The sequence below is a fragment of the Aotus nancymaae genome, unplaced genomic scaffold (assembly GCF_030222135.1).
Source record: "Aotus nancymaae isolate 86718 unplaced genomic scaffold, 86718_ANA_hifiasm-v0.15.2.pri h1tg000032l_0, whole genome shotgun sequence".
Taxonomy (NCBI): Eukaryota; Metazoa; Chordata; class Mammalia; order Primates; family Aotidae; genus Aotus; species Aotus nancymaae.
The window spans coordinates 683,064-707,887 of NW_026988445.1; the positions used below are offsets into that span (position 1 = coordinate 683,064).

General features: G+C 38.8%; 2 protein-coding genes across 5 annotated transcripts in view; one reads left to right on the forward strand and one right to left on the reverse strand.

Moving 5' to 3' along the window:
• INTS7 (integrator complex subunit 7) overlaps positions 1–1,248 on the reverse strand; it is an 87,145-nt gene extending 85,897 nt beyond the window's left edge. The window contains exon 1 of the mRNA XM_064383482.1: positions 1,049–1,248. Coding sequence (XP_064239552.1) covers positions 1,049–1,142 — 94 coding nt within the window. The 5' untranslated portion in view covers positions 1,143–1,248. The remainder of the gene's footprint in view (positions 1–1,048) is intronic.
• DTL (denticleless E3 ubiquitin protein ligase homolog) overlaps positions 1–24,824 on the forward strand; it is a 240,656-nt gene that overhangs the window by 179,042 nt on the left and 36,790 nt on the right. For 2 of the 4 annotated variants that reach the window (XM_012459602.3, XM_012459605.3), the window contains 5 exons: positions 8,435–8,560; positions 9,826–9,924; positions 12,365–12,426; positions 12,512–12,632; positions 23,028–23,093. In XM_012459602.3, the coding sequence (XP_012315025.1) occupies positions 8,435–8,560; positions 9,826–9,924; positions 12,365–12,426; positions 12,512–12,632; positions 23,028–23,093 (474 nt within the window). Of the gene's footprint in view, positions 1–1,477; positions 1,652–5,213; positions 5,258–8,434; positions 8,561–9,825; positions 9,925–12,364; positions 12,427–12,511; positions 12,633–23,027; positions 23,094–24,824 lie in introns of those variants that run through there. The other 2 variants (XM_012459603.2, XM_064383483.1) reach the window with 2 other exon arrangements.

Consider the following 24,824-nt stretch of genomic DNA (forward strand, 5'->3'; position numbering starts at 1 on the left):
ACTGACAAATTTCCGACCTTGCCTCCCATATCCATATCAAAGAAGGAAGGTATATCTCTTCCGCATTTACTAAATGCTTCTTTGGCATACCATTAAGTCACTTAATACAACAATTCTGCCAGCTCAATGGTACTGTACCCACTTTGAAGACGATAAACCGAGGCCACAGGAAGTTAATCATAAAATTAGCGGCACTGAAATTTAACTCAGTGTAACCCGAAAGCTCCTTCTACACCAAGCTGCTCCCTGTAAGGAAACTGAACCCCTGGAACTTGTCTGCAGAGAATGAGCACGGCCCTTACTTTCTGTACGAACTTGGCCATATTTAGTCTGCCTTGTAAACCGCAGGTACCAGGACTACGGCAATCAAATGAATAGCTGTAAAGTCGGTGCAAGATTACTATTCAGCACATTTGATAAAGACCTGGTCAACTGAACAGACTGAAAACCAACTTCACAATTTCTTTGTAGTGTTTCTTAGACCCTAGCCACTGTCACTACTTAGAAAATCGGAGGACTTTGGAAGGCCGAGGAGGGCGGATCACGAGGTCAGGAGTTCAAGACCAGACTAGCCAACATGGTGAAACCTCATCTCTACTAAAAAATACAAAAATTAGCTAGGCATGGTGGCTCGTGCCTGTAATCCCAGCTACTTGGGAGGCTGATAGGAGAACTGCTTGAACCGGGACCAGGGAGGAGGTTGCAGTGAGCCGAGATCGCGCCACTGCACTCCAGCCTGGGCTACAGAGCGAGACTCCAACTCAAATAAGAAAAAAAGAAAAGAAAATCGAGGACTGTTCTCTCAAGTGGTCAAAACGGGCCCCTCACTAGAGTTCGCTACTAGGTTAGCCGGTGTAAGGCCAATCAGACAATCCTGCAAATTTCCTGCAACATCCCGAAGGGGTCAAAGGCCACGCCCCAGCAAAAGCACTCCCCGCCCAGCGAAGAAGTGCGCATGCGCTTTCCCGGCCTCTCCCAAGGCTGCTACCACCTGGTGGCGCCACTTTCCCCCATGCCGTTTCACCACTCAGCCCGCTCTTTCAAATACCTTTGTCCAATTCCATAAGGGCAGAGTTGGCATCCAGTTCCTGTTCGCCATAGCCGGCATCTGCCAGGAAAGACTTAGTTGAGTTTGATGCCATGACCCGAACAGTTACTCGACTAGCCTAGTCAGAAAGATTGCAAATTCAGCCCCAGGACCGCCATCTTCTCCCGCCGCCTTCTTGCTGGTTTTTGCCTCCGCGCGCTGTCAAGCCCTGTTACGCATGCGCCCTGGTCACCCCGCGGTTCGCCGGCGCCTCTGCTGCCCCCTGCGCAGGCGCTCACGGAGCTCCTGGACTCCAGGTTCCCGCGGCTGGGAGAAAAGGAGGCGGGGATCCGAAGGGGGAAGTGACTCTAAGGCGCCCCGACGCCGCTCGGAAGCCAATCAAAGAGCGTGACGTCAGTTTGGCGCGGAGTTTGGCGGCCGGGGCTTCTTACAGTGGCGGGAGTTGGAGGCGATAACGAGTCGTGTTTTGAGAGGCGAAAGCTACGATTTCTGCTGGACTTGGAGGCATTTCTGCGACTTTTCTCTCAGCTGAGCCTTTTCCTCCGGCCCTGATGCTCTTCAATTCTGTGCTCCGCCAACCCCAGCTTGGCGTCCTGAGAAATGGTGAGTTAACGGTCCCAACCGCTGCTCGCGGCTGGCGGAATTCATCTCCCACACGCCACCTCCTACCAGGGCCGACTCCAACTCAGCTTCTGAGTTCTCTCGTGGCAAGGGTAAATTAATGTTAACGGGGGCTACTGAGGAAAGCTGTGCACTTTTAATCATAATCGAGGTTTTAAAATCGAAACGTAAGTAGGGACGTTGAAATAACTGCCTTCCGAGGCCCTTTGCAGCGGATACCTACATTGAGCGTTAACTGGAAAATGCATGCGTTTGTGTGTATATGTTTCTCTCAACAATTATTTGAGATGGTCAAAACTGATACTCATTGATTAATTCATTTGTAGAACCTTAGTGAGCCCAGCTATTTGCTATGGATATGTATCAGTGAATATGACGCGCTCTTAAGAAACTCAGTCAAGCAGAGGATATCTCCTTCTATCTAACAGGATCAAAATCTTTTTTTCCACGTTTACTACATGGTCATAAAAATTTAAATTATAGCGTGAAAGATGCCTGTAACCACATCCCCCAGAGATGACCCCGTTAATAGATTGAAGTATATTATTCCAGATGTTTTCCATGCTAGACGTAATATCCATTATTTTCAGAAATAGAATCAAAATGTCATGTTTTTCACCTTAATGCTGTAAGTTGAATATATTCCCGTGTTTGTATGTAGAAATCTAACTTATTTTCTACAGTTCGTTAGGTTCTTACACTAAAGCATTGGCAATAAGAGATTTGAGGTCAGGTTTGGGTGTCATCAACCTAAACTTTTTGATAAGCTTCTGATAAGAGATTTAACTACCCAGACTAACTAACCTTGGACAGAAATAAAATCTCACTCATGTAAAGGTCGACTATACTCAGAAGTTCTTTTTGCCCTTGAAACCATGTGAAACGAATCCGAGAAGGCAATTTTTACATTCAGGGATGTCTAGGAAAATGATATTGAGAAGGAGACTGAGAAGTAGTCCCTCAACTTCCTGCTACCAGTCTAAAACTTTATACCATCCTTATTTATTTCCTTCTTAGATAATCTTTGTAATTATACTCTAAATGCTCCTCTTTCTGTCTCTCTTGGGACCTTGTTTGAGTAACTTCTCTATCCTCTTTTTAAGAGTGACTACGCAAGTGGTTAAGAGCTCTGTCTTTGGAGTTAAACTGCCTGGGTTTTATTATACTTCCTCACTTTGCTATATGTGTGTCCTAGGGGAGCTGTTCATCCTCTATTTTGTGACAGATTTTCTCCTAATTCTTCATGTATTTACCTTTCTCTTCTCTCTTTCCATACTGAAATTCATTCATTATAATATGTTGCCAACTGAAATCTATACAGTCATCTCCTTTCCTCTTCAGTGTTGGTGTTTCATCCTTGGCCCCTTTTCTTCTACCTACTTGTATGGATGGTCACAGCCATAACCAGGGCTTCTTCCACTTCTACATACAGCCTTCTATTTCTTATACAGTAAGTCCTCACTTAATATCTAGATAGGGTCTTGGAAACTGTGACTTTAAGGAAAACAATGTATAACTAAACCAACTATACCATAGGCTACTTGATAAAAGCAAGAATTAAGTTGCAGTGACATAACATAGGTCACACAAACACCACCAAACTCCTAAAGACCCAAAACACCTGTAATATTAAATATTGAAATAATTATGCTATACATACATTTGAGAAAGATTAATAAAAACAAGTGAGATTATTATTTACCCAAGTTTTGGTGGATCAGTGAATGACCTCGGTCATAGTGGTGGTGGGCTAAATCAAGGAATAAATATTTGAAAAGTGAAAATTGGAAGGAGTACCTCCTACCACCACCCAGTTCAAAAACAGTCACAAATATGGCAGCTCACTGAGCCCTGTCATACCAAATTGTTTATTAGCATTCATTACTATCATTCATTCATACTATCATTCATTACTATGATTATCGTAGAGTTTACAAATTTTTACTTTACAATTATTTGTATTCATTCATTTTCTGACACACTTAATTCCACTTCAGGCCTGTGGGTGCCTAAAGCCTATCCTGGCAGCTCATGGTGCAAGGTGGAAACCAGCTCTGGACCAGCCGCTATTTCATCACAAGAAGCACTTACACACATCCATATCTACTGGGACCACGTAGACATGCCATTGAACCTAATATACACATCTCTGTCATGTGGGAGGAAACCAGAGTACCTGGAGAAAACCCCTATGAACATGGGGAGAACATGTGCAAACTTCATATAGCCAGTGGCCTCAAACAGGAATTGATATTTTTCTCATGAACAGTATGAGGAAATGATATTGTAAAAAATGATGTTATTGGAAGACTTCGTGTGCTTGAGATTCATTTCTATAAAATCTGAGAGGGTTGATTTTCACCCAGATGGTCAGTCCCGCAAGCATCTCAAACTCAAATGCCCAAAACTGAACTCACTTTTTCCCTAAACCTGGTATATTACGATTTTAGGGAGTGGCTTCATTATTTAAACCAGTTTTCCCAGCCAGAAACCTGAGTCAGTTAAAAACCTCTTCATCTTCCTCATAGATACACATTGAGAACATTTCCTTAAAATCCCTGGAGTCCATCCTCTCCTATCTGTTCTGATTCTGCATCTTTACTGTGTCTTGGATATGTTCTATTTTTACTATTCCATTCCCCTCGGTTAGGCCCTAATACTTTCTTGTCTGGTTTGTAAGAAGTCTCCCAAATGGCCTCTTAGTTTCTCTCTCTTCAGTTTATTCTCCATATTGCTGCTAATGATTCTTCTAAAATGGAAATCTGATTACTCTTCTGTGTATTTTTAAATTGATATCTAAAAGCTTTTATCATAAATTTTTTAAAATGCAAAGAATGTGATTTCTGATCATATTGGGAATATTGACATTTTAAAATAAAAATACTATATCACTCTTTTAAGTGTATCTAATATAACGTAAATACTATAGTGATTTGATAATCACATCATCCATTTTTTAGAAAAATAAATCTCCTCTTTAACTGCTAGACATTCCAGGTAGCTGCTTTTTCCTCTTGAATTTATTTCCATTTCATTTCTCCCACAGAATTTCTCCTAATATAATTTAATTTTATGCTTGAAAAGCTCTTTTACTAATCACTCTATCATACCCCTCTGTGTCAAAAAATGTATTTAAATTGCTGTTTCCTGTCATCATAAGCCTCCAAGTGTTAAAACTTCTTTATGGATTGAATTTTCAATATAATTATTAGTACTGTATGAATGGTTGAAGCAATATAGATTACCAATTTCGATTATTATTAACCAAAAGTAAACCTTTATTGGAAGTACATCTTTTACAGAGATGAATTTGGGTGTTTATGGTTCCTTTATTGAAGGAATTATTATCTCTTAGTTAAGGTTCCAGAAGTGTATTTAAAACATTATTTAATATATTATTTAAATAAAATATTTTTAATTAAAAATATTTTGACACTGAAAAGTTTTTATACTTTGGATCAATGCAAGGTTTTTAAGATTGGGGCATGGGAATGTCTTTCTTTTGTAAAGTGGAAGAAAGGAAGTAATGAAGGGGAAAGAAAAAAGTGGTACCTCAATCTCCTCAAAGACATCAGGTTTTTCAGACAGGTGAGTTTTGGAAATGTGTATGTAGTCATCCAATTGCTTATAAATGGAGATACATTCTGAGAAATGCATCATTAGGTGATTTTATCATTGTACAAACGTCACAGAGTGTACTTAACACAAAGCTAGAAAATGTAACCTACTGTACACCTAAGCTATATATATAGCCTGTTTTTCTTAGGCTATAAACCTGCACAGCATATTACTGTATCAAATACTGTAGGCAACTGTAACACAATGGTATTTGTGTATCTAAACATAGAAAAGGTGCAGTAAAGATAAGATATAAAAGATAAAAAAAAATGGTACACCTGTGGAAAGTGCTTACTATGAATGGTGAATGGGAGCTCGCAGGACTGGAGGTTGCTCTGGATCAATCAGTGAGTGAGTGGTCAGTCAACATGAAAACCTGGGATGTTACACTACTGTAGACGTTATAAACAATCTACACTTAGGCTGCATTAAATTGATTAAAAATATTTTCTTCAATAATAAATTAACCTTAGCCTCCTATAACTTTTAAATTTACAAACATTTTAAATTTTTTAACTTTTTCGCCCTTGTGGTAACAGGTAGCATAAAGCACAGACACGTTGTATAATTGTACAAAATACTTTATTTCTTTATTTTCTTACTCTATAAGCTTTTTTATTTTTAGTTTTTTTCATTTTTCTTAACTTTTTGAACCTTTTGTTAAAAACTAAGACACGATAGGAATTTTTAAGCTCCATTACAATCTTGTAAGACTGCTATTGTGTATGCGGTCTGTCTTTGGCCAAAATGCCATTACATGGTATATTACTGTATATTGAAGTTGAGTACAGTGGTACCTCCTTATCTTTGAAGGATATGTTCCAAGACCCAACCCTATGTATGCTGTGTTTTTTGCTATACAGACATTTACCTATGATTAAGTTTAATTAGGCACAGTAAGAGATTAACAATAAGAATAAAGTAGAACAATTTTAACAATATTCTATAATAAGTTATGTGAAGGTGGCCTCTTGGAATATCTCATTGTACTATACTTACTTGTGAAGTTATGTGAAGGTGGACTCTTGGAATATCTCACTATACTATACTTACCCTTGTGATGATGTGAGATGACATAATACCTGCATGATGAGATGAAGTGAGGTGAATGATGTAGGGAGGGACTGTGATATAACATTAGGCTATTGCCAACCTTCCAACTATGTGGCATACAAAGCAGCTAAATGACTCAAGAGCAGGTAATGTATGTGGCATAGACGCTCTGGACATAGGTATGATTCATATCCTGGACAGGTCAGGATAGGACAGTGTGGGATTTTCTTGCTACTCAAAATGGCACACAATTTAAAACTTATGAATTGTTTAATTTCTGGAATTTTCAATTTAATAGTTTCAGACTATCGTTGTAACTGAGACCACGGAAAGCGAAACCATGGATAAGGGGTGACTACTGTATCTGGAAACTGAGACTCTGAAAACTCTCATGTTATTGTATACTACTTGGAATATCTGCATGTCTTTCCAGGGGCTTAAGTTGTACAATAAGGAAATAATAGCCTTTTCCAAATGTGTTGTGGAAGAAAGCATTATGCTTTCATGTTCATAACACAGTAAGAATCCAGAAATAGCTTAGGGTGGTTCATTAGTGAAATATGTATTGCGGGGATTGCAGAAGTGGAGGGGTAGGCAAGGACCAATCACATCACCATTAACAATTGGGTTGTTAATTGTAGTCAATAAGCCAGAGTTAAAGAGTCATTGTTTAATTATAAAAAAATTATAGGTTTTTCAGAGTGTATCATCTTCATTTCAACCAAGTTGTTCAAAAGTCCCTTTTGAGTTTGTATTTTACAGTTGATTTTTTTTAAAATTCCGAAACACAAGTGTGTATTTACATAACCTTTGAACAGAGGCTTTTGTTTTTTCACACTTATTCTCTAGGTGGATACTTGGGTGAACGCAACATGACTAATCATTGCATTCTTTTAGTTGTCTTTACAGCTCTTTTACAATGATATCTGATATTGAAATTATGACATAATGCCTTCAGAACTAATTATTAAATTTAGATTAAATTTCTTTGCTGCCCTTCTACTGATTCTTTCAGGTTATGTCTGGGTGAACATCCAAATGTAGATTTGTTTGAAATTAAGTCAGGTTAAGATGTATTCTCCAAATAGTACTTTTGAAGAAAAGTGAGATTCAAAGTACCCCAAAATTCAGTTTGTTAATTATTTAAGATGATTTAAGATGCTTTTAATATATTGTAAACTCAGTGTTTCCGCCAATGCTTAATGAACATTTGATTTTCAGTAATTACTTGTTTAATGAATGTTTCTTTTATATATTTAAAATGTGTTAACCACAAATCAGTATGATACAAACAAATCTCTGAAGATGTCTTACTATGTGGGACCATAATGCACATTAGGTCTCTGACCCAAGCAGAATAAACTTTTCTTCCATCCTGAATTTCCTGTTCTATGTTCTAACTTCAGTGAAAATTTACCCATCATTCAAGACCTCCTGTAAAGGCTTCCCTGACCCACTACCGCTAGCCAGGCTAGCTAAATGTTTTCTAGGGGTCAGTACTAAGATACTATGATTGTTGCTATTAACATTTTAGATTCCTACAATTACAGCACTAAAGGAAAAAGGAACTAACCTTAGTATGAGTGAATATGTTACTGGCTGTAGTAGGTGCATTGACGTATTATTTTCTTTGGCTTTTTGACCACTGGATTTTGTATGATGTTCCAAGTAACTTGAGAGTTTATAGTAATGTTGTTGATTTAGTGACTCCAAAAACATAGTAAGGATTTAATGGAAGGGAATAGCAATTTTAATAGAATGCTTTTGTGGTAGTCTCTTACGAGAATGGAGAAGATCTTTCTTAATATGCAAAGGCCTCTTGTTTCTTCTTATCTCAATGAACTAGCGAGAGTTTCCATTTAAGATAGTAAACCCAAAGCTATACCTCCCCAGAAGTTGGAAGTGTTCTTTCATTTCTTCCTTAGGATTCCTTAAGAAAATACCAGAAACTGATTCTTCCATAGATATTAATAGTAAGTGGATCTGTGTTAATATCTAAAAGTTTCTTAAGAACAAGTATTTACCTCTGCATTTGTTAAAAATGCTGAAATGTAATGCTCTATTGGAATTCTATAAGGAATTGTCTTGTTTTAGGATGGTCTTCACAATACCCTCTACAATCTCTTCTGGCTGGTTATCAGTGCAGTGGTAATGATGAACACACTTCTTATGGAGAAACAGGAGTCCCAGTTCCTCCTTTTGGATGTACCTTCTCTTCTGGTAAGAGAATTACTATCTAGGCAAGGCTTGGACAGAAATCATCTATTTCACACTTACAGGGAAAATATGCTGTAGTATTTCCCTTTCAAAGAAAAGTAAATTAGGTGAATGTTAGAGTTTTTTTTTAGACTATTATCTTCTGATTTATAAAATAGACTTAATCTCTATGCATCATTAGCATAACTGTATATTTCCTCTAAAGCATAGACTCTTATAGCAGCATTTTTTAAAAAGTGATACTAAGGAAAAGGTTGCAAAGGTGCAGCTACTATGAAATTGTTTTACCAAGTAGATACATACCCTTTGATCTGGTTGAATGTATCTTTCTGTGACTCATTGGGGAATATGTGAACAGAAATGGAAGTACTTCAGATGGGCACAGTGGCTCACACCTGTAATCCCAGCACTTTGGGAGGCCAAGGCAGGTCCAGGCACAGTGACTTACACTTGTAATCCCAGTACTTTGGGAGGCCAAGGCAGGTGGAGCACTTGATGTCAGGAGTTCGAGGCCAGCCTGATCAACGTGGTGAAAGCCTGTCTCTAATAAAATTACAAAAAATTAGCTGGGTGTGGTGGTGCACACCTATAATCCCAGCTACTCAGGAGACTAAGACAAGAAAATTGTTTGAAATCTGGGAGGCTGAGACAGGAGAATTGCTTGAATACAGTGAGCCAAGATTATGCCATTGCACTGTAGCCTGGGTGACAGAGCGAGACGTCATCTCCAAAAAAAAAAAGAAAGAAAGAAATAGAAGTATTTGTCTTCACCCATAATAGTTTGAGAAGAAAGAAAAAGTTGTGAAAAGGAAATTTCAAGCTAACAGACTGCTTACAAAAATTAGCCGGGCATAGTGGTGCATGCCTGTAGTCCCAGCTACTGGGGAGGCTAAGGCAAGAGAATCACTTGTACCTGGGAGGTGGAGGTTGCAGTGAGCCAATATCATGCCACTGCATTCCAGCCTAGGTGACAGAGCGAGACTGTCTCAAAAACAAACAAATCTAATAGACTCTTATGTAGTCATGATTGTGGTAAAAATTAATAAAAACATAATAAAAAATAAAACTAATAGACTCAGCCTGCTGGCGGCCTACATCATCATATGCCTTTGTTTACCATTGGCCGGTACCACTCTTGTTTTAAGTAGTACCCTCGATTTAGCCCTTCTCTAAATAAGAGATTATTTGAAGATAATTTTGGCGGTTTTGGAGTAAACTTTAAAATATTTGTATTACTCTATATATTTTATTCTTTATTTCTGATTTAGCTCCCAATATGGAACATATCCTAGCAGTTGCCAATGAAGAAGGCTTTGTTCGATTGTATAACACTGAATCACAAACTTTCAGAAAGAAGTGCTTCAAAGGTAAGTCTAGGTCTACAATTTTTGTTTTAACATTTAAAACAATTTATAAATCCTCAAGTGAATTATTATTTGAACACAATCTGTTTTAGTCTGTCTTGTGTTGCTATAAAGGAATAACTGAGACTAGGTAGATTAAATAGAAGAATACTTTTATTTGGTGCATGAGTCTGCTGGCTAGAAGATTAGACATCTGGTGAAGGTGTCAGCCTGTCCTCACTCATGGCAGAAGCCAAAGAGGAGCCCATGAATACAGAGGTCACATGGCAAGAGAAGGGAGGTGGTGCCAAGCCCTATTTTAACAACCACCTCTCCAGGGAACTAATAGAGTGAGAACTCACTCATCTGCCCACCTCTTAGGGAGGGCATTAATCTGTTCATGAGGGATCCACCTCCATGACCCAAATGCCTCCAACCATTAGGTCCCACCTCCAACTTTGGGGATTAAATTGTAACATGAGATTTGGAGGTGACAAACATCTAAAGTATAACACATTCCCAATGATGTTAACTTCTGATTAAGTCTTTTTAGGGACCAGGTTAGATGTAAATGGTAGACTTCCTATCTGTCAATAACTGTTAACTGTGACAATGCCTTTACTCAAAGTTAAGAAAAATACATTTTAGGATTAAAAACAGTTTCTTCAAAAAGTTGAATCTTTAGCACTTAATGTGATTTGAGAAGTGTTGCTTTAAAGTATTTATATTGATCAAGCATTTTACATGTATAAAGCAAAGTTCTACTAACCTTAAGAAGCTGATAATTTGGAACCCGTAAGTCAAGTGTTGAAATAACTAAAATAAAGACTAAATGATGTAGAAGTAAAAAGAAAACATGGATGTCAAAGAGAAAGCTCTCATATAATAAAGAAGGCTAGGAAAATTTATATATTATAAAATTCCACTGGTCTAAATACCATAGTCCAACTCAAGCAACTCAAATTCCCCATTTGAGTTGGACTATGGTATTTAGACCAGTGGAAATGGAAGAGGGCACTCCAGGTGGAGGAAAAAGCATTAGCAAGATCTAGAGATAGAAAAGGCATAGGATATAATAAAATAGGAAGTGACCAATTTGATTGGAATAAGATATATCTAGAACAGTGAGAGATGAGGCTTGCAACCAAGATAAAGGCTAAAGCATGCAGAAATTTGAATGTCAAACTGAAGTATTTTATATTCCATTCAGAGAGCTTCATGAAGTTCTTTTTGTTTTTTGTTTGTTTTTGTTTTTGTATTTTTGGTAGAGAGGGGTTTCACCATGTGGCCAGACTGGTTTCGAACCCCTGGCCTCAAGTGATCTGCCTGCCTCGGCATCCCAAAGTGCTGGGATTACAGGTGTGAGCCACTTTGCCCAGCCAGCATCATGAAGATTTTTGAACTGGAATGTGTTTCAGATAGATTCTATTTTAGAGAATATATACTAATGAACTTATGGAAAGGAATTTGACATCAGATAGTAGTAGTTCTCATGTGGTAATTAAGGGAATGTGTAATGTCTGAGTCCACAAATTCTCTTTGGCTCATGCACCCTAGGGTGCTGACTACTGATTTTTTATGTGAGCATCTTTATTTATTTTTATTATTTTAAGTTCCAGGGTACATGTGCAGAATGTGCGGGTTTGTTACATAGGTAAACGTGTGCCATGGTGGTTTGCTGCACATATCAACCCATCACCTAGGTATTAAGTCCAGCATGCATTAGCTATTTTTTCTGATGTTCTCCCTCCCTCTGTTCCCCTTCAACAGGCCCCAATATGTGTTGTTCCCCTCCCTGTGTCCACCTGCTCTCGTTGTTCAGCTCCCACTTATGAGTGAGAACATGCAGTGTTTGGTTTTCTGTTTGTGCGTGAGTTTGCTGAGGATAGTGACTTCCAGCTCCATCCATGTCCCTGAAAAGGACATGATCTCTGATACCTCTTTTTTATGGCTGCATTGTATTCCATGGTGTATATGTACCGCATTTCCTTTATCCAGTCTGTCATTGATGGGCATTTGGGTTGATTCCATGTCTTTACCATTGTGAATAGTGCTGCAGTGAACATATGCATGCATGTACCTTTATAATATAATGATTTCTATTTTGGGGGGTATATACTCAGTAATGGGATTACTTGGTCAAATGGTATTTCTGGTTCTAGGTCTTTGAAGAATCACCAAACTGTCTTCCACGTGGTTGAATAAATTTACATTCCCAACAACAGTGTAAAAGTGTTCCTATCTCTATGCAGCCTTGCCTGCATCTGTTGTTTCTTGACTTTTTAATAATCGCCATTCTGACTGGCGTGAGATGGTATCTCATTGTGGTTTTGATTTGCATTTTTCAAATGATTGACTACTGATCTTTTTACTACTACATCTTTCTAGGTATTTAAACTACTATTGATATGGCAGCCAAAAATTACAATTTAGACATTTCACATTTACCGTTTTCTTTGTTTAGAGTGGATGGCTCACTGGAATGCTGTCTTTGACCTGGCCTGGGTCCCTGGTGAACTTAAACTTGTAAGTGACTTTTATTTCATTAGGATCTGGATAAATACTGATAAGGGATTGCTTTATTAAGTTGTGCTTACCTTATTTTTGAAAGGTTACAGCAGCAGGTGATCAAACAGCCAAATTTTGGGACGTAAAAGCTGGTGAGCTGATTGGAACGTGCAAAGGTCATCAGTGCAGTCTCAAGTCAGTTGCCTTTTCTAAGTTTGAGAAAGGTAAGTTTGTGCTAATCCTCTTTCATCTCCTTGACCTTCTTTACAGTGGGGAGATAAGAAGCTGTAATTGTTTCTACACTTTCCCCTATCAAAGTTACTACTTTACCTTCATAAATGATTAAGATTCTTTTTTTGGAGACAGTTTTCGTTTTGTTTCCCTGGCTGGAGTGCAGTGGTGCGATCTCGGCCCACTGCTACCTCCACTGCCTCCAGGGTTCAAGTGATTCTCCTGCCTCAGCCTCCAGAGTAGCTGGAACTACAAGCACGTACCACCATGCTCAGCTAATTTTTTTTATTTTTGGTAGAGAAAGAGTTTCACCATATTGGCCAGGCTGGTCTAGAACTCCTGAGCTCAGCCAACCACCTACCTCAGCCCCCTATAGTGCTAGGATTATAGGCATGAGCCACTGCACCCAGCCAGATGATTAAGATTCTAATATGACTGAAAACCTTAGTAAAATTAGATTGGTTTTAGGCTCACTCTCTGGACATTATCTCTAGCTTGTCCCTAAAAGTCAAGAGTCTTCAGTAAGTTCTTCTATAATTTTGCACATAAGGTAAAAATTTATAAATAGCTACAATACCATTGTTAGTTTGATTGTTCATTGAGGTTAAAACCTTGCACTTGGCACTCATTAACTCTATTTCTAAAACAGAGTTACTTTTTTTTTTTGAGATAGAGTCTCACTTCATTGCCAGGTGCCAGGCTGGAGTGCAGTGGCGCGAGCTCGTCTCACTGCACCCTCCACCTCCCGGGTTCAAGCAATTCTGCCGCAGCCTCCCAGGTAGCTGGGACTACAGGCGCATGCCACCACACCTACCAAATTTTTTTGTATTTTTAATAGAGACGGGGTTTCACCGTGTTGCTCAGGATGGTCTTGATCTCTTGACCTCGTGATCCGCCCGCCTCAGCCTCCCAAAGTGCTGAGATTACAGGCATGAGCCACTGCGCCCAGCCCAGAGTTACTTTAACTCTACTCGTAAAATCTAAATGAGCTATAAGGCTGATAGACTGAACGTGATTTTCTGCCTAAAAACTTATGTATTTGGTTTAAATGCCCGAATTTTCTAGTATGTTTTCAACTATTACTTAAAATTGATTTTCCTGTTTTTATTTTACTGTTATAATAGACAAGAAAGATTTTAGAGTGATATAATAGAATAATAATGTAGCAGCTAGGGAAAAATGTATCAGTGTTATCTGAATGAGCTCTTCATTTCTATTTTTCTTTTTTCTCCTTCCATTTGTTTCTCACTAAATAAGTTTTTTAAAATGAACCAACAAACATTTATCGCAAAGGAGTCTGAATTAATCTGACTGTAATCTCTGAATAATAGTGACAGACATTATAATCTCCTTTATCACTGAATATCTCTGTTATCACTCTATTTTAAAAAGCAGTATTTTCATTTATTCACCTCATTCAGAAGGTTAAGCTGGTTTGGATTTTTTTTTTTTTTTTTTTTTTGAGACAAAGTCTCACTCTGTTGCCCAGGCTGGAATGCAGTGGTGTGACAGCTCACTGCAACCTACACCTCCCAGGTTCAAGCAATTCTCATGCCTCAGCCACCCAAGTAACTGGGATTATAGGCACACACCACCATGCCCAGCAAATTTTTGTATTTTTTAGTAGAGACAGTGTTTCACCACCTTGGCCAGGTTGGTCTCAAACTCCTAACATCAAGTAATCTCCCACCATAACTTCCCAAAGTACTGTGATTATAGGCATGAGCCACCATGCCCAGCCTGGCTTGGACTTTTAAGAAAGTCAGTTTTAATCTACTGTGGTTGCAGTTGAAACTAGAACCTTGAAGGGGAAATGTGACACTCCTGTGTCAGAGTTCACTCTTAGTTTGTAAAAATAATTTAAGATAATGAAAATTTACCTAACTAAAGAGTAATGGAAAACATCATATCTTTTGGTCCTTTTGCTTAATTTTTACAACTCTGCATGTGAATCAGTCTATGACAATGAGATCTAGAAGGAAAGGCACTGAGTTAGAAATTGGGGCAGGTGGCTTTTTTCATGGCTTTCAGTAGGCCATAGGTGCTCTAGTGTGAATTAGTCTGATCGGATACTATTCCCAAGCACTGTGGTTTGTTTTTGGTAAACGGAATAGATATTAGCTCCACTCACTCCATCAGCCATAAGCCCTTTTGCAGGGCAAACCTTTGCAACTAAGTGTGGAAACCCTTTGTTTCATTCTGGACTCTTGGGCAAAGTGATTTCACCTTCTTGGGCCTTCTTTTCCTAATTTAATGAGATACATACCAATTCTATTTAGGTCACAAAAATATTGTAGACATAAAAATGAGGTGAAATAGGAATGCTTTTTTTTTTAATCTGAGCTCATTATAGTGGCTCATGCCTATAATACCAGCAACTTGAGAGGCTGAGGTAGGAAGATTGCTTGAGGCCAGGTGTTTGAGACTAGCCTGGGTAACACAGTGAGACCCTATATCTAAGAAAATAAAAAATTAGCTTAGTACAGTGGTAAATATGCACCTGTAGTCCCAGCTACTTCTGAGTCTGAGGTGGGAAGATCGTTTGAGCCCAGGAGATCGAGGCTGTATTGAGTTACGATTGTGCCACTGCACTCTAGCCTGGGCCAAAGAGTTAGACCCAATCTCAAAATAAATTAAGTCAATCGATTAGTCTATAATCAATCAGTCAGAGAACCATATAAATGCTTAGTGTTTTCTGGGTTTTTTTCGTAGATAGCTTGGTAGAAAAGATCATTGGTCCAGTTCTTTCCACCCTACATGGGCAGGATGTAAATAATCCTAACTGGACATAGTAATACTAATGGAATTCACCTTCCCTAAATATCTGCCACCTAAAAGCAAAGAAAATGAACTAGATAAGTGCTTTGTGTGGCAAAAGGGCAGGTATTAGAACTTTTGGGAGATAATTAAAATTGATTATAAATGTATTTCTATTTCCTCTCCTATAAACTTACCTAAATTTTCACCTTCTTTCTCATTCTTCATTCTCAAGTTTTAATTAAATGAGAATGTCTTGGAAGTGGGCCAGGCATTTTTTTTTAAGTTCCTCAAGGGATTCCAATGTGCAGCTAAAATTGAGAAACATTCTTGATCCTCTCCAAGACCTTCTGCCATTACATGTATCCCCATGGCTCCTGTATCTTCAAGCTCCCCTTCTCTATTGGCCAATTCTTCTCAGGAAAGACTCAAGAATGTCTGTGACCTATTTTCCCAAATATCTTAACCCCGTGTTCTCTTTTAGTTGTTACTGTTTCATATTTTCTATCTCCTCTAATTTGGTTTAATCTACTTTTCAAAGTAGCCCTCTTCATGAAATCACTCTTGCTAAAGTTATTAACATATCTAATTATCAGAAACCCTGAAACTTTCCAGATCTTTTCTTCTGCTTGTATAATATGTTACACTTTAGGCCATTGATAAAATTTCAATAGAATTCTTTCCTTAGAATCTATGATAGACCACTCCGTTTTGGTTCTTCTTTTGTCTTTCTCTTTATTCTTTCATAGTTGCTTTTACCTAGCTTGAAGTGTTATCAAGGCCCAGGATTTGGTGTTTGGTCCTTTATTTTGCTTTCAACCTATACCTTCTTGGACAGTTTCATCTGTACTAGTTTTGTTTTGTTTTTCACTCTACTTGTGTTGACCCAGATCTGTATTCCTAGCCTTAACCTCTCTGCAAGTACTTCAGATTCAACATGCCAAAAACTGAACCCACAACTTCCTCCCTGAACTCATGATTTCTCCCTGGTGATGCCACCTTTTTCCTCTTTGGTATCATTTCCTTAAAGAATTTCCCTTAACATTTCTTATAGTACGAGTCTGGTGGTAATAAATTACCTTTGTTTTCTTTTATCTGAAAATGTCCTTATTTCATTGTCATTCTTGAAGGACATTTTTGTTGGATATGAAATTTTGGGTCAACAGCTTTTTTTTTCTTTTCATTGCCTGAAGATGTTCTACTATCATCTGTGGTTTCATTGAGAACTCTGTGGTTGTTAAAATCATTTCCCTGCATACAATATGCTGTTTTTCCTGAGTACTTTCAGGATATTCTGTCTTTGGTTTCTAGCAGTTTAATTGTGGTTCATCTAGTCATGATTCCCTTCATAGTTATCCTGTTTGAGGCTTGCTGAGCTTTTTGAATTTGTAAATTCCTTTTTACTGAATAGGGAAATTTACTGCTATTATTTCTTGAAATATTTTTTTCTGTCCAGGCATGGTTGCTCAGGCCTGTAATCCCAGCACTTTGGGAGGCTGAGGTGGGTAGGTCACTTGAGGTCAGGCGTTCAAGATCAGTCTGGCCAACACGGTGAAAGCCTGTCTCTACTAAAAATACAAAAATTAGCTGGGCGTTGTGATGGGAGTCTGTAATCCCAGCTACTTGGGGCTGAGGCAGAAGAATCACTTGAACTTGGGAGGCGGAGGTTGCAGTTGGCCGAGATCACACTACTGCCCTCCACACTCCAGCTGGGTGACAGAGACTCTGTCTCAAAAAAAAAAAAAAAAAAAAAAAAGAAAGAAATATATTTTCTGCCTAATTTATTCATAATCTTTGTCCTCCCTGCTTCTTCTGATACCTTAATTACTCATATATATTTTTTTTCAATTGCTCATATATTTGACTTTTCTAAATTATCACATGCGTCCTTAAGGTTTTCTTTTTCTTTTTTTTTTTTTTTTTTTTTCGGTTATCCTAAATTTAAGATATAATAAACAAGCCATAAAATTCATCCATTTAAAGTACATGTTTTAGTTTATTCACAGAGTTGTGCAGCTGTCACCACAATATAAACTTAAAACCTTTTCATCAGCTGAAAAGAAACTTGAACACGTTAGCAATACTTTCACCTATTCCTTTCAACCCCATACAACCACTATAGTAATTTCTTTCTCTCTAGATCTGCCAATTATACACATGCATACAAATGGAATGATACAATATGTGGTCTTCTGTGACTGGCTTCTTTCATTTAGCATAACGTTCAGTTCTGTTTTTCTCTCTCTTCTTCAAATTGAATGATTTCAGTTGTCCTAAAGTTTACTTTCTCTGTTTTCTCCAGTCTTCTTATGCCCATCCAGTGAATTTTTTTCATTTCAAATACTGGTTTTCAGTTCTAAAATTTTTTATTTTTTTAAGGCAGAGTCTCGCTCTTTTACCCAGGTTAGAGGGCAGTAGCATGATCACAGCTCACTGCAGCTTTAACCTCCTGGGCTCAAGCAGTCCTCCTATCTCAGCCGCCAGAGTAGCTGGAACCATAGGCGAATGCCACCATTCCTGGCTAATTTCTTTTTGTATTTTTTGTAGAGATGGGGTTTTGCCATGTTGCCCAGGCTTGTCTTGAACTTCTGGGCTCAAGGGATCTGCCCACCTCAGCCTCCCAAAATACTGGGATTACAGGCATGAGCCACGATGCCTGACCTTCATTTGTTTGTGTATTTGTTTTCCTGCTGAGATTTATCATCTTTTGGTTGATTGCAAGTGTATATGTTTTTTTCTTTTCTTTTCTTTCTTTTTTGAGACAGAGTCTCATTCTGTCACCCAGGCTGGAGGTGGCAAAAATCTGCTCCCAGTCTCAAGCGGTCCTCCAACCTCAGCCTCCCAAGTAGCTGAGACTATAGGTGCATACCACCACACCCAGCTAATTTTTGTATTTTTTGTAGAGATGTGGTTTCACCATGTTGCCCAGGCTAAGTATATGTTTCTTTAACTCATCTAACATGGTTATATATCCTTTACAACCTTAATCTGATAACAGCTGGATTATCTTGGGATTTGGCTTCCATTGATTTATTTTCCCTTGAGAACAATTCATTTTCCTGGCTCTTTTTAAGTCAAGTAATTTAAGATTATATTCTGGACATTGCAAATGGTATGTTGGATTCTAGATTCTGTTATATTGCTTAGAAAAGAGTTGGTGTTCCTTTTTTAACAGACAATTCACTTGTTTAGATCCAAATTGCAGACTGTCACACCTGCAAGAGGGCAGTGGATCTTACCTCAATTATTTTCTTTAGTTTAAGCCTCAGTTGCAAACTGCTTTCAGTTTTCTCTTGCCCATATGGTACAGGGGTCAGCCAGAGACTTGGACTGAGTTTAAACATGGAATTATGGGTTCCCTTTCTCTAGCCGTCTCCAGGGTTTCCCCATCCCCTCACTCTCTGATTGTTCTTATTGCTCCCAGTTTCCTTTTCATGGTTCGTCTGTCTTGAAAGATGGCAGATTTTTTAATTTACATTTTTGCTGCCTGGTATTAATGCTGCAACTATGGCTGCCCTCAAGGTAAAACCACCAAAAAAGACAAAAAACAAAAAAACACCCAGTAACTTAATTTCACTCCAATCATTTGCTAAAAATGTTGACTCCCCTCCAAGCATCGAATGTTTAAGAGGAAAGCGGGCCAGGTGCAGTGGCTCATGCTTGTAATCCCAGCACTTTGGGAGGCCAAAGCGGACAAATCACCTGAGGTCAAGGAGTTTGAGACCAGCCTGTCCAAGATGACGAAACCCAGTCTCTACCAAAAATATAAAAAATTAATCAGTTGTGATGGCACATGACTGTAATCCCACCTACTCGGGAGGATGAGGCAGGAGAATCGGTTGAACCCAGGAGGCGGAGGTTGCAGTGAACCAAGATCATGCCACTGCACTCCAGCCTGGGCGACAGAGAGAGACTCTTGTCTCAAAGAGGAAAGTGGTAACTTAAAGAGAGGAGTAAATTTTACCCCCAAACAATTTCTATTTTAGGCAGAGTGAATTCCAACAAAAGAGGGGGAAAATGAACCTGAGTGAGAGTCTGTACAATCAAAGCTGTTAAAAGGAATGAATAGTTCCTGACACTTTAAAAGTGCTGAATTAAAGGAGGGGTTTGAACATGACTGACCAGATGCTTCTTGTACTTACCTCTTCCACAGAGTGGAACCAAAATAGTGAGATAATTATAGTGATAGTGAGACAGTATGTAATCACACTTCAAATAGATCATCTAAGAGAGAACACTGGAATTCAACTGAGAAGTGATAAGAAACTCCAAAAGCAAGGAAGGAGAGAAAAGTAAGGCAGCCTGTTTGGGATCAGCTAGGAATCTGGAGAGGCTTCCTATGCAAGGGAAGAGTAAGTGGGACCCTCAGCAGCCCAAATACCCACTGTGAACTCTAATAGCATTACCCATGAGGGACCCCCTTGATGCTCACAGGCCCTGAGACTAACGTAGGGAGCTGCCTGGAGAATTTGCTCCAGAGAGATATCATACTGGATCCCACACAACACCCCTAAGTCCTAAGCAGCTGCAACACAGCATGATTTTCAGAGCCCAGCCCCCACCAGACTACGTCCTGCCCTGCCACTCAGATTGAATTGGGAGCCAGTGACCCCATTCCTCTGAGCAGAGGGGCTGCTGCGGGGCAGAGGTATGAGCAAAGCTCAATCCCCTAACTACCTGCCTATGGCTGCTCCCAGGGAAAGCAACCCCACTCTCCATAGCAGTACTGCAGCATAGCTTCTGCTCCCCCTACCTGAGCATTCCACCAGAAGCCTGGGGATCACCCCACCCCTGCCTTCCATAGCCAGCACCTGCGTGCACCACCAGAGTCCCTGAGGGCAGTTCCACCCAGCCTGTCTTCATAGCCGCCACCACCCAAGCACAATCTGGGTGGCCTAAGGATCACCCAGTTCAGTTCGTCAGCAGTGGTACCTGAGCACTCCTTCTAGAGTCTGAAGTTGGGCCTACTCAACCTGCTACTACCACAGCTGTACATGCAACCTGCAGGTCTGGAGACTGGCCTGCCCAGCGTATCACAGACACCACCAACACTAGTAGAGAATACTTGGGTTCCAAGGGATTTTTCCATCACTGCTACTATCATCACCCATACCACTCCACACCTGCTGCCCAGGGGCTCAAGAACTTGCCCACCCACCTGGCCCACTGTTGCCATTTCCAGTACCTGAGGAAGCCATCTGAATGCTCAAGAATCTACCTGCCTGGACCCATTAACACCAGTGCTATTGTATTATGCCTTGGGGCCGAAGGACAGGCAGGCTCAGACCACTGCTGCCATCACTGGGGCCTGAAGACTGGCCCACTTGATATTTCAGTTTCTGGCAAGACTTAACTAGTCTACACTAACAACCACACTGATCTACCAACAAAACCACGGATACCACTGACTCTATTTACAGTCAAAAGGAATGATAGAGACTACACTACTTGCATCCAGAATGAAAGCCAAGTGTCCTTTCCAAGCATCACCATAGATACATCTTCAGGAAAATGTTCTCCATTACAAACCAAATTGAAAAAATTGGAAGAAGCAGCTGTTAAACCAGGTGCACAAATAACATACAAACACAGGGAACGTCAAAAACCAAGGATATGTGACACATCCAGAGGAACACAGTAATTCTCCAGCAACAAATCCCAATCAAAAAGAAATAACACAAAATCCTGGAAAAATGATCCAAAATACTGATACTAAAGAAGCTCAGTGAGATACAAGAGAATTCTGAAGGACAGTACAAAGAAACAGAAAAATAATTAAGGATATGAATGAGGAATTTACCAGAGAGATGGGTATCATACAATAGAATGAAATTCTGGAACTACGAAATACATTTGAAAGCTTCAGCAATAGATCAAGCAGAAGAATCTTAGAACTTGAAGACATCTTTTGAAATAACCTAGTCAGACAAAAATAGACAAAAAATAATATGAATGACTAAAGCTTTCATGGCAATGTGGGACACTATCAAATGGCCAAATATATGAATTTTCAGTGTCCCAGAAGGCAAATATAAAAAAACAAAGTAACAGGTGAAAACTTCCCAGGTATGTGAAAAACTGCTCCATATGACTAATAACCACAGTGAGATATCATCCTAGCCTAGTTAGAATGGCTAGTATTAAACAACAGATGCTGGCAAGGATGTGGAGAAAGAGAACTCTTGTACATTGTTGGTGGGAATGTAAATAAGTATAGCCACTATGGAAAACTGTAAGATTTTTCAAACTAAAAATAGAGTTACCATATGATCCAGCAGTCTCATTGGGTATTTATCCAAAGGAAAAGAAATCAGTGTATCAAAGGAATAACTGCAGTCACACTATTGTAGCACTATTCACAATAGCCAAGATACAGAATCAACCTGTCTGTTAATGGACAAATAGAGTTTCTAAATATGTAGCATATATACAGTTGAATACTGTTTGGCCATAAGAAGGAATTAAGTTATGTCATTTGCATCAATATTATGTTAAGCCAGGTGCAAAAGATAAATTTCACATGTTCTCACTTACATGTGGGTGCTACAGCAGTGAATCTTATGAAAGTAGAGAGTAGAATGATAGATAACCAGAGGCTGGAAAGTGTGTGGGTATGAAGGGAGAATGAAGAAAGTTTGCTTGATGGATACAAACATAAAGTTAGATGGAATAAGTTCCATTGTTTAATATCTGACAATTGTCACCTTACAAAATACTGTATATTTCAAGTAGCTAGAAAACTTGAAATGTTCCCAGCATATAGAAATGATAAATACTCAAGGTGATGGATAGCCCAGATACCCTGACTTGATCATAATACATTCTGTGTAGGCATCAAAATAGCACATATACCCTATGAATATGTAAAATATTGTTTATCAGTAAGAAAAATTGCATGTTTTAGTTCCAGTTCCACAGAGTCCTCAGGTAGCTGTTTTTGTATTTTATCCCACTTACAGCCTATACAAGTGGATTAGTTTAAGTGCTCACTCTTTCACACAGGAAGCAGGGGTTTTTTGGCTTAATTTTAAAGAATAAAACATTACAGATAAATTGAAGTTCTCCTATAGTGCCTTCTCCAATACCATTGCACCCCAGAGCCAACCTCTTTGACAAATTTCATATGAATCTGACAAATTTCATATTTTTATATTGAGCCAATACAGTTTAGAGGTTTGGAGTATAAGCTCTAGATTCATACTGCCAAGAGTACCTTTACAAGTTATTTATCCTCTCTGTGCCTCTCTTGCTACCTACCTAATAAGGTCGATAGCAAGGATTGAGATAATTTGTATAAGTCATGTAGGATAGTAATTAACATTTAAAATAGCAAACACTCTGTATTTTGGCTCTTGCTTGTCATTCTTACTATAACTGTGCTATATAAAGTATTTTGTATGGGTTTTAAAAAATTTACAGAGGGGTGATTCTATAAAGTTTTGTTCAACATTAGCATCTCAAGCTTTTTGTAATCCTTTCTCCTATTTGTTGTTGAGCCATATATTTTTACATTTTTGATCTCCTGTGCCAGATACAGTACCTAGCACATAATAGATAAGGAAATTGAAATTGAAATTTGTGTCATTGACTGGTTTTGTTAACCTCTTAATAATCTGTTTATTTCCCCACAGCTGTATTCTGTACAGGTGGAAGAGATGGCAACATTATGGTCTGGGATACCAGGTGCAACAAAAAAGGTTGTCTAGTTCTATTTTAATTTTGAGAGATTTGGGATCACCCTATACTTAATTTTGAGTGAAAGAGTTAGTGATTTCATCTGATCACCACCAGGAGCATGTACTCATAATTCCCCATTTCTGCTCACTGTTCCAGTTCTCAAGATCTTAGTGATTGTTGCAAGTATTACATTCATGTATTTATCTTGTATTGTCTTTGAATTATAATGCCATTTACCCACATTTTTGATGGATTTAAAAATACCATTACACAGCCTCACTGGTAAATATCTTTTAATTTAAATTTATTTCAGTTTTTAAGAATTTTTATTTTTATTTTTTTGAGATGGAGTCTCTGTCACCCAGGATGGAGTACAGTGACACAAACTCAGCTCACTGCAATCTCTATTACCTGGGTTCAAGCAATTCCCCTATCTCAGCCTGCTGAGTCGCTGGGATTACAGGCACCCACCACCACACCTGGCTAATTTTTGTATTTTTTTAGTAGAGACGGGGTTTCACCATGTTTGCCAGGCTGGTCTTGAATTCCTGACCTCAAGTGATCTGCCCGCCTTTGCCTTCCAAAGTGCTGGGATTACAGGCGTGAGCCACCATTCCTGGCCTGATTTTAAAGTTAATTTGAAGTAAATAATAAGCTCATGGTTGTCTCATGATGCCATTAAGCATATAGTGGTGATTATTTCACTGTTCACTTAAAAGTTTTTTTAGTATCTGAATTTTTAAAAATTGATAACATAGTTCTACATATTTTGGGGGTATATGTGATATCTTGATACATATAGAACATGTAATGATCAAATCAGGGTGATTGGGATATCCAGCATCTCAAACATTTATCTTTTCTTTGTGTTGGGAACATTACAATTCCTCTAGCTTTTTTTTTTTTTTTTTTTTTTGAGACGGGGTCTCAGTCGATTGCCCAGGCTGGAGTGCAGTGGCATGATCTCACCTCACTGCAACCTCTACCTCCCAGGCTTAAGTGATTCTCTTACCTCAGCCTCCCAAGTAGCTGGAATTACAGGCGTGCACCACCATGCCCAGCTAATTTTTATATTTTTAGTATAGACGGGGTTTCGCCATGTTGGCCAGGCTAGTCTGGAATTCCTGACCTCAGGCGATCTGCCCACCTGGGCCTCCCATTCTTCTAGCTATTTTGAAATATATAATAAATTATTTAGAAAAATTTTAATAAACCTTATTTTGCACAGCAGTTTTATGTTCACAGCAAAATTGAGCAGAAAGTACAGAGAGTTCCCATATAGCCCCTGCCCCACCCACACACAGCCTACCCCACTGACATCCAACCTATGCCTGAGTGGTACTTTTGTTATAATCAGTGAACCTATTTCAACACAGGCTGTCACTCAGAGTTTATAATTAGTGTTACATTGACAAATGTGTAATGACATATGTCCACCATAGTAGTATCATACAAAATAGTTTCACTACTCTAGAAATCCTCTGTCCTCTACTTATTCAACGCTACCTCCCTCTAAGCCCTGGCAACAACTAATCTAAGCCCAGTACAACCAGTTACATTCCCTCCATGTCTTTTTATGGCTTTATTAAGCTCATTTCTTTTTAGCACTGAATAATATTCCATTGTTTGAATGGACCACAGTTTATCCATTCACCTACTGAAGGACATCTTGGTTGTTTCCAAGTTTTGACAATTATTAAAGCTGTTAAAAACATCTGTTCCTTTTTATACATTATAGTCTCACGGGAAAT